The sequence below is a fragment of the Camelina sativa genome, chromosome 20 (genome assembly GCF_030686135.1).
Source record: "Camelina sativa cultivar CO46 ecotype springtype chromosome 20, ASM3068613v1".
Lineage (NCBI taxonomy): Eukaryota > Viridiplantae > Streptophyta > Magnoliopsida > Brassicales > Brassicaceae > Camelina > Camelina sativa.
The window spans coordinates 33,611,961-33,622,355 of NC_141899.1; the positions used below are offsets into that span (position 1 = coordinate 33,611,961).

General features: G+C 33.5%; 2 protein-coding genes across 2 annotated transcripts; one reads left to right on the forward strand and one right to left on the reverse strand.

The window, feature by feature from the left end:
• Positions 1-1,863: 1,863 nt before the first annotated feature.
• LOC104772887 (protein NRT1/ PTR FAMILY 5.2) lies at positions 1,864-6,045 on the reverse strand. Its single transcript, XM_010497443.2, has 5 exons — positions 5,644-6,045; positions 4,845-5,062; positions 2,968-3,533; positions 2,472-2,870; positions 1,864-2,346 (listed from the first exon to the last, which is right to left on the reverse strand). Exons 1-5 carry the CDS (start codon positions 5,756-5,758, stop codon positions 1,896-1,898), a joined length of 1,749 nt encoding a protein of 582 aa, XP_010495745.2. The 5' UTR covers positions 5,759-6,045; the 3' UTR covers positions 1,864-1,895.
• A 2,864-nt stretch (positions 6,046-8,909) lies between these two features.
• LOC104771865 (uncharacterized) lies at positions 8,910-10,086 on the forward strand. The gene is made up of 2 exons (XM_010496469.3): positions 8,910-9,370; positions 9,468-10,086. Exons 1-2 carry the CDS (start codon positions 9,197-9,199, stop codon positions 10,038-10,040), a joined length of 747 nt encoding a protein of 248 aa, XP_010494771.1. The 5' UTR covers positions 8,910-9,196; the 3' UTR covers positions 10,041-10,086.
• The last annotated feature ends 309 nt before the right edge of the window (positions 10,087-10,395 follow it).

Here is a 10,395-nt window from a genome sequence, read left to right on the forward strand (position 1 = left end):
GCTTTACAATTCTGATTGACCACTATTTATCCGATCCGGTGACGTCTCTTTGCCAATCCAAAATATATATAGAGCTTTATTCCCAATTGATTCTGATTTTTGGGCTTCAAAACAAACAACAACCAAAAGAGATTTCCTTTTCTAAAATCTGACATCTCTCGTACTGGAGCTTCTTCACGCATCTTGCTTCATACTGAACGACTTCAATACTTCTTACGCCTTCGTTCCTCTCTCGTGGTAGCAAGATCTTGTGCTGTCGATGTTGTTCCCTTTTTTTTTTTTTTTTTTCTTTTTTTCTAAATTCACACAAGACTTAAATATGAGTCATGATTCATAAAACCATATGAGATCCTCTTCATCCAAACTCCTCCTTCTTTTGACAGCACAAGAAGCGATAATTCTGAATCTTCTTTTGAACTTGATACGTCAACAACTTTCATCATAGCCCTAACACACCGTATCTCTATTTTGCTTCGTTTTTTCAAATTTCATAAAGCATACGCATAAACACGATCTCACTTCTCATTCTTCTTGTCTTGCCACAAATCCAAGATCACACCCGAAGCAAGAACAGATCTCTATCGAGCACCGCTCTGATACCAAATATAAAACTTATATGTGGCTAGATCTATATGTTAAAGTAAGAGACGCAAACTTTGTTAATGGGGTTCCGATAACCTACATCCCCGGGACCAAGTCCAGAATTCATTAACTAGAAAAATTGCATCATACAATTGTATCTGATGGGGCGACGCCACACACCTTGTCTGAACCCTAAGGCGCACACCTCTTCATGAAACCCTCTCTTGGTATTTATAACAATTGCTCAAACCTAGAATTGACAACTTTCCTATTCTAAACCGGTAAACTAACATATTTAGATAACTCCTAAATAGAATTAATCCTAATTCCATAACTCGGTAGGATTAGTATAGCTTGCACCTCAAGCTATCTTCAAGCTTATGCCAACACAAGGCATGATAGGAAGCTTGTTGTGTCTCACTGCTTATGTCTTTATCCTTGTTTTTATATGAATGTGCACTCATGTTGGGGGAGATGATGAAATGATGATATTGGTGATGATGGTGATGTTGTAGCTTATGTGGTTGAGACTTATGGAGCTTGAGTTGTCACATTCAAATAAAAAGGGGGAGAATAAAAGCATGAAGACTTACGATGCTACAAGGTTGGTTTGTTGGACTCTGGAAAAGAGGTTCACGCATAGAAACCGTAACGGAGATCGAGTGATGTGGCTGTGTTTGTGTTTTTAGAGACTCTTTGATTAAAGAACAAGTTATTGTCATATTTATTAAGAAGAATTAAGCTTATCCTTTAATAGGAAAGTAGGTCATAGGAGATATCCTATATATTGTATTATTGGATAAACATGTTGTTTGGCCGTTCAAGAAGAATTTTAGAGAACTAAGTGAATCAGATTTTAGGGCTCTTAGAGATTTTGGTTAGATTAAAAATTAGTCAGTGACAAGTCGTGTTGACTGTGTATAAATCTGATTAAACATATCTTATAAGATTGTTTAAGTGATTCTTAATATGAAAAGAAGTTCTTTTCAATATTGGCTGCATCTTCGTTTTTACAGAAGGATTGTAATTCTATGTGTTTTGGTTCGAATGACACTAAGTTAGAGGGTAGAGTGGTTTGTGATTTTGTAAAAAAGTCTCTAATTCGATAATATAAATATCAAATTATGTTCTAAAGCATGTGGCCTTTGCTTTAGTCTTTTTTATTTGGTATGGCTCGAGATTGGATTCTAGTATAATTTTTACTCTCTTCAGACCATGGAATGAAAAATCTAAACGTAAAAGTCAAGAATGAAAGTTACTGAAACTGCTGAAATGATGATATAGAAAAAAACTATAGTATTATTCATTATTTGTCATTCATGCTCTTTCATTTCCTCCTCTTTCACATCCACTGAATCAGTAACCTCAGCTCTATATACATAAAACCTAACCACGACCAAGAACAAGACAAAGTTAACCAGATTGAGTACCGCAAAGAACAGGTAATAATAATCCAACCTAGACTCGTTAAGATTATTCAAAATCCATCCTCTTCCTCGCTTCTTCGTTATCTCAGACACTGTCGATAACAGGAAACTGCTCATGAAGTTTCCGACTGCTAAACTTGTTGTCGAATACGATGTTCCAAGACTTTTCATGCTCTCGGGAGCTTGATCATAGAAAAATTCTAGCTTTGCAACTTCTAAAAATGAATCAGCTATACCCATTAGCACGAATTGAGGAAGCAAAACGAAGATAGTCAAAGGTAGTTTTACTCCGGTTTGGTGGATGAGACCATGATCAGCAGCGATTTTGAGTCTATACCTGTTTCAAAAATACCATATAAAAAGGTGTAAGACACAAGAAATATTTGATATGTTTTGTCTTAATGTTCTGTTCCTTAATTATTTACTTAGTTTAAGATGGAAGCTCTTTAATCTTAACAATACCTTTCAGTGACAGATGCAACGATCATGATGAGGATATGAAAGATAAGACCAATTCCCATTCGTTGAAGCAAAGTAATGCCTCTTGGATTTCCAGTGTATTTTCGGGTTAGCTTAACGAAGACTCGATCGTATATGACTATGGAAATGAGCATCGAGAGTGTGACGAAAGCGGAGAGACTAGCTGGTGGGATGCTGAAAGCTCCAGTGACCTTCCGGTCTAGAGTGGTTCCTTGTTTGACAAACAAAGTGTTTATTTGAGCGATCATCATGCTTGGGATGAAAGTTATGAACAAGACTGGTAACATTCTTAGCATTTGTTTTGTTTCTTCGACTTCTGTGGTTGTACATAGATTCCATTTATGATTTGTTCCTGTTTTGAGTGAAGCTCTGTCTAAAAATCTGCAACATAGTTACATGTTAAGTACTTTATGATATACTTAGCTATAATAGTAAATTAAATTTGAGATTGAACTAAATAAAAATACACATGCATTACCGTAAACTTGGGGTGGATTGGATGGGGAAGGTACTTTTCCGCTCATATTCAAGGGAAGGCAGCTCGTGGAAGCTCGTGAGGCCATGAGCCATCGGTGCATTGGCTTTGCGAAATGATGCCACAATGACACGAGCCATCTTGGTGAATGGGCTACCAGTGGGTAGTTTATGGCGGTAAAACGGAGTGCCGAACAAGAAAATGGAAATGGAAATAGCCAAACCCATTGTTGGAAGTCCATAACCCAAGGTCCAGCCAACATTATCTTGAACATAGACAAGAATAGTGTTGGCAAAGAGAGTACCAAAGAAGATACTAAACATCCACCAATTGAAGAACGATAGCTTTTGAATCTTCTCCTTTGGGTCGAACACATCGAACTGATCGGCTCCTATTGTTGATATGTTCGGTTTCGTACCACCCGTACCGATCGCTAATGTGTATAACGCTCCAAAGAAAACTGCTAATTGTAGAACCGAAGGGTTTTTGCAATCTTCCACATTAGCCGCGGAACATTCTGGTGGCTTAAGTCCCGGTATGGATACTGATAATGTTAACACCATCATCCCCTGTGATTCGTAAGATAATATTCATCTTTTTTAACGTTAGTATCATTTTCTTCAGTCTAGAACTATCTTTTATGCAAGTAGTGAGTATAAATGTATAATAAGTGTAATTAGTGTAAGTGTGGACTAATCCAAGTTGTCAATAAATATGCGTACAACTTGCAAACCTCTTTTTTTTTCCCAAAAAATTCATTTATATATGATACTGTCAAACTACAGCTACATCCGGAGAATCCATTTTGGAGAATCCATTTTGGAGAATCAAAGTTATTACAGCAACTTGCAAACCTCTCTTTTATCAAATGTAAAAGAAACAAATCGAATCTTAAACCGACTACCATTATTATAGTGGATAAGGCTTTCGAATATTTCATTTATTTTATTTATTGTTGTGCTGATCTACCATTTTTCTTATGTGTAGAAACACTTTCTAAAATTTTCGATCGAGACAAGAAAAAATGAGTAATAATGTTTTTTTCAAAGTCAACTGTTGGTCAAAGTACATATAGTTCCAAATACACATTTTCCTCGTAGAAAAAGTATTGCACGCTTCTATCGACAGGCAAAAAGACTTAATGCATAGACTCTGGTACATAAGAACAAAAAAAATTGGAGTGCGATTTTATTGACCTTAGTTTGGAATATAAATCGATCGTTCTTATCTCAATATCTCTTATCAGTTCTCGTTGACTCGCTTTTAAAATTTTCTTCATAAATTATCACTTAGTATCTAAAACTTAATATATTTGAAGATATCAAAATCGAAACTATATCCGTTAAAACAATGTCACTCTTGAAATGTTTACTCTAGAGACTCTTACCACTTAAATGACCAAAATATTTAAACAATATGTTATTCCGTATACAATGTGAAGAGTCGTTAAAAAGATGGTCATGCTACAAAACGTAATCATGAATCATCACGTTTATAGGCTCCCACGTTTATATTCACGTTTTTAGACATACTTGCCTAATTTACTTCTATATAACTGTCGTCACGACTTTGATCTGTTTAATTGTAACATATATATATATATATATATATATGTATGAACAAAGATAGTTTTAGTTATTTTTAAGAAAATCAAACTCCCACTAACTAGAAACCTCATTACCTCAACATGCAAAGCAACAAAAAAAAAAAAAAAATCGTAAAAATACAGTATATAACGTGGTGTCATCAAACACTGATCTAAATGTCCTTGTAATGACAAATTAAAATAAACTATACGTATAGATAAATTAATTATTTTGTATGATGTACCATGTACGTTTCTGTGGGTTGCTTCGTTATAGAATCAGAAATAAACATACCGAGAAATAGATAGCACAAGAGATAACGAAAGTGATGTAGCGACCAAGATGAGCGTCTGCGACATAAGCACCCAAGATTGGTGTGAGCCAACTAGTCCCAACCCAATTGGTCACATTGTTCGACGACTTGACTGTTCCTTGGTGCAGTTTGGTTGTCATGTAAATCACTAGGTTGCTTGATATTCCGTAATAAGCCATCCGTTCAAACACCTCGTACACTTTTCAGAAGAAAAAAAAAAGAACAAATAGTAAGACTACATAACGAAACAGGAAGAGTATGAATAAGAAATTTAATAAGGAATATATAGAATATTTTCCTAGAAATTCATATACTATTATGCCGACAGAAAATTCCTACACCAGAAAATATTAAATATATATGAAACAATGGATCGTTGAAATTATGAATATAAGTTTTCGTTGACGAAAATTAGTTTTGAGTTCATAGTATTTTTTTTAGTCATTAGTGATCAGCCTTGTATTAATTTTTTCCATATGGAAAATAAAATGTATTTTTTTCTTTATTTGTAAAAGGGTTGGAAAATAAAATGTTTATGACCTCAAATAAATATATTTATGTTCTTAATTAGGATAAGATACGTCACCAACTTTTTACTTTCTCTCGTAACCATTGAAAAGGTTCCGAGACTCATGGCAGCTTTTAAGATATATAGTAATCTTAAAAATAAAATAAAAGACTGTTAAGAATCAACGTATAAATCATTTTTATTGTAATCAAAATCTATCAAGAAAGAAACAATTAATTCAGACGATATAAAATTAATGAAAGAGTAAATACCAACGACGAAGGAACAAGCTTTCCAACGACCTCTAATGGATCTTCGAACAGGATTGCCACGAAGATCAACTGTTCCATCTTTTGTGTAGTCGTCTCCAACCTCTTCTACTGTCATTTCTTCTCTCACTTCTATGTCTTCCTTTTCCTCTCTCTCTCTCTCTATTTGTTTGGTAGCTTAAGTGTTTTTTTTTTTGTATAATGTAAAGAGAGAGTGGGCACTTTTGTCTCATATAAATACAAAGTAGATGATGCGTCACATGGATAATGCGAATCTTTCAACGTAACACTTATATTTACTGCCTAATGCCTAATGTAAAAGTTATTAAATTATTCATATTCCTTAATCGTCCAATTGATTTTTGGAAACTTATCCTAACCTTTCTGTACAAAAATAATTGCATTGCTAAATATATAGTACGAAGACATCTTAGGATAGGGTATTTTATCTTTGACTTGACTAAAAAATAAAATTTTCTTTTTTTTTGGTAGAATGACTACAAAATAATTATTGTGATAGCTCATCGGCATGATTTGTCTTTTCATACAACTCGCTCAATAATATGAAAATTCACATACAATTTGAGAAGATCCGTAGAGTGATTTTCTTTGGCTATTATATCAGAATCTGCATATGATACAATCATACAAGTTTATATAATACTGTATGTGCTCAGTTTTTTTTTAGTCAAGTGAGTATTATTTCTAATAGGCCCTTCAAGATGATGATTTTTCTAACCATTGATCTCTGTATATTCAAATATGAACCGGCGGTGGACCATTATTTGGATTAAGTTGATTATATTATAGATTGGATTGAGTTTGTGTAAATCGGATTCTGCTACAATATTAAACTATAGGTTTCTGATTTAAAACCAGTTGACACCTTCAAAATTTCAAGCATTTGGCTCTAGGCTGTTGCCCCTCAACTTCCAGCCCTCAGAGTTTTGATTGGTAAAATGAGATCTCACGAGTGAAAAACTAAACTCCTTTTAAAAAATTTCCACTTGTAAAATTGATTCGCTTTCAGGTTTCGTCAGTAACTTAACTATTAGCCATATTGAGATTTTTATAATATACAGATGTTTTGTCTTAACGTACGTATGCAAAATATTCCGAAAACATTGCTTGAAAAGAAGCAATAATTTTTAGTGGTTACCTCGATTATTTTATAAACAAGTTTGTATGAGTTTCAACTTTTTAATAGTATTGAATCTTCTCATGACAAGTTCCAGCTCACTAATTACGAAACACATTAATTAAAATTATTTTTTTTGGTTATGTATTGCCATTTTTTTTGTTTATTTAACTACTTTGTGTCATTATCGTTGAATATATGATGAGGCAAAGAGATATTTTCACACCTTCTTATATTTAGCACGAGCAGCCTGGATTTTCGCTGAATCTTTTCAGACTTTCATAATCTTATACTATAGTATTAAATTTCCATTGGGATTCTTATAGATTTTGCCACTTCTCAATCCTTTTTTTTTCTGAATCTGCCATTTCCTTTAAATATTTAAGATTTGTTATTTTTCGTCACTATAAAATCTATACATTTGTAAGAATATTTTTGTTAAAATGTATATTTTATAACAAATACTAAACCCAAAAAAAATGGAACAAAAAAAACTACACATTATGTTTTAAAATCTTGAAAATTGACAAATCCATAAATTTTAGCTAAAATGGCAAAATCCTTCAATGCTACTAAGAAAAATTGCTTTTTCATAATTGATTCATTCATATTTCATGTAGCTCATCTCGTGCAGACGTGCACCCACCTCGTTGTGTATGTTATATATATATTTGTCTAATTAATCTAAAGAAAGAACAATTATACCGCGCTAACCCTAGTAAAGCAAACCAAACTAATTTATTAAACGAGCCTCTAATATTTGGTCAATATGCACTAGCTAGTAGTTGGTCGATGATTATTCAAGGGAAGAAAAAATGACTCTCAAATTGTCATTTTGCGTAATAAACCAGCCTCGATCATCGACCAAATTCCATAATATTTGACGTTAATATCATGTAGTATAATAACGAAACCAACAAAACTAAAAAAAAAAGGTCTTAAGATGATCTTATAACCAGCACCTTTCGAACTTTAAAAGGCTTAGTGGAAAAAAGGAAAGCTTAAATTTGGAAAAGTAATTGGGATGTTAGCTTCAAATGCAATTGGGGATCCAACCACGTGGATACAAAAGGAACAAAAAGGGGTTTCTACTTTCTAGCGTTGGTTACATTGGTTACCTAAATTCAAATAGATAAATAGGCATCAAAACATACACAAGTATTATAGAAAAGACTCATTCTAATTCTAACTAAAAAGGTAATGAGTATAAATGGAAAAAAAAAAAAAAAAAAGAGAGAGAGAGCTGATCGTATTAGTAGTAGACAGACATTATTGTATTACTGAAACGAAATGGTAAGGAGCAATGCTACATTTGATTTTAATTTTCAAGAATATATCATTTTACCGTATTTATGCCATGGTATTTACTGAAACCCCAAAATTCTTTGTGGAAAATAATTAGCATTCTGTTGTTGTCAGTTTTGTTTGCAACTGACATTTCACCCCAAAATAGAAAAAATAGGAGGAAGAAAAAGCTCCTAATTGTGAGTTTGTGACCAAAAATAGAGAAGTGTTGAGAGATTTGAATTTGGGCCAAAAAATGAGACCATTTAAAACAGGCTTTATACTGCTGGCCATTTAAATCATTAAAGAACGACTCTTAGCCTAATAACAAATATATATTAGCCAACTTTGGGATAAAATGTGTAACGCTCCGACCATTATTGTTCATGGATCTATATTAGCTCTTAGCTATATGTCTCAAGAGTCAAAACACATTAGCTGTGTGTGTGTGTGTTTTATGTGTGCGATACTAAAAATCATGACTAATAGTAATAGTATGATCAAATACAATTATAATTCAAGAAAATTTGTGTAGCACATATATAAATCATAATTCAATTTATACTTATGGTTGTTTTCTAATGTTTCAGATGAGGAAACAATAGAAAGGCCTGTTTCTAGTGCCCTCGGTCAACTATTGTGAGTTTGTTTTTGTGACCAAAAGAGATAAGTTTGTGACCAATAAAAAAGCCCGTTTCTAATAGCTTCACGAATAGCTCAAGTTTGTTTGTTCTTCATTCTTCTTTTGTATAACCCATCTCCCAAAGCATACGCAATGTCCCACTAGAAAGAACATCCTATTCCATGTAATCTATTTAATGACATATTGCGTGTATATTTAATTCTCACTATTATATTAATATTCAAAACAGTTACATAGGCGCCTATATATATCTCGAAAAGTATACTTAATTAGTTATATCGTACGTATTATTAAAGATAAGTCTACTCAGATTAAATGAAGCAAAGTGGATATTCCATACGTCCAAGATTCCTCTAAATCTCAACTTTGTATCCATTTCAGTTCCTTACTCTTTATATTATACGCAAATTATATTAAATAAATATTTGCGTTTGTAGCTAGTATAATAACAGAGACAGACATTATAGCACAGAAGTGGAGAAAGGAAGAAGATGGAGATATTTGTGAAGAAGGAGTACTTAGATTTGGTTCTTGTCCCATTTGGATTAATCATAGTTTTATCTTACCATCTATTTCTTCTCTATAGAATTCTTTATTTTCCTTATCACACCATTATCGGTTTCATGAACATCGATAAATCCATTTGGGTCGACCGTATCATGCAGGCAAGTCCCTCTTTACTACAATCTTTTCTTATTGTTACTATTGTGCTATATGATTAATTTAGATATAACTAACGGTTAGCTCAACTGGTTACTGCAGGCAAGAAAAGATGAATTGGGTTGTGCTTTAACGGTTCTTTCGAGCAGCATATCAGCTTCAACATTCATGGCATCCATTGCTTTAACATTGAGTTCACTAATCGGCGCGTGGATAGGGAGCTCACCGGTTAATATGACGGTTTTTACGGGACATTTTGTCTATGGAGACACAAGTTCAATCACAATGGTCATCAAATACACGTCTCTTCTCATCTGTTTCCTAGTTGCATTCTGCTGTTTTGTTCAATCCACGAGATGTTTTCTACATGCGAACTATCTTATTACCACACCGGGAGGAGATATACCGCCGGATATGGTGAAGAGATTTGTCTTGAGAGGCGGTAACTTTTGGTCGTTGGGTCTTAGGGCTCTTTACTTGGCTCTTAATCTATTGTTGTGGCTTTTCGGACCGATTCCGATGTTTATCAACTCGGTTTTGATGGTCATGTGTTTGTATTATCTCGACTCGAACTCGGTGGCGCAGCCTCTTTATCACCGGACTTTCGAGGCGGAGCAAATTGTCAAGAAGATGAGAGGAGTTTTGCCTGAACAGTTGACTTTTAGATGTGATTGAAAACAAAAAATTATTTGATTATTAATCAATTTGCCAAATTGGGATTTTCCTACGAGTTATATAATCAAGTTATACGTAAACTACTATATACATTTAATTATATCAAGACTTAATACTATGTCAAAATGATTCGGAAGAACAAAAGCAATTATTGCATGAGATTTGAGAAAGCCGTACGGAGCATGTTCCGGGAGCGTCTCGTCTTGTGTTTTATATTCACACGATAAGAGCATTAAACGGATACAAAATATGAGCTGTTTATTTCATTTCTTGGAAGCAACTACTTGGACATTTTCTCTATCTTTGAAAACACAATTATTATTGCGTTTTATACAAATATAATATTTGTAATTTG

Bases quoted from the DNA above. Each gene is read 5' to 3' on its own strand.
- LOC104772887 (XM_010497443.2), bottom strand. From the start codon at position 5,758: ATGACAGTAGAAGAGGTTGGAGACGACTACACAAAAGATGGAACAGTT. The intron at 2,871-2,967 runs GTAATGCATGTG...ACTATGTTGCAG, and splicing joins CAATCCACCCCAAGTTTACG to ATTTTTAGACAGAGCTTCAC. The intron at 2,347-2,471 runs GTATTGTTAAGA...TTTTTGAAACAG, and splicing joins GTTGCATCTGTCACTGAAAG to GTATAGACTCAAAATCGCTG.
- LOC104771865 (XM_010496469.3), top strand. From the start codon at position 9,197: ATGGAGATATTTGTGAAGAAGGAGTACTTAGATTTGGTTCTTGTCCCA. The intron at 9,371-9,467 runs GCAAGTCCCTCT...TGGTTACTGCAG, and splicing joins GGGTCGACCGTATCATGCAG to GCAAGAAAAGATGAATTGGG.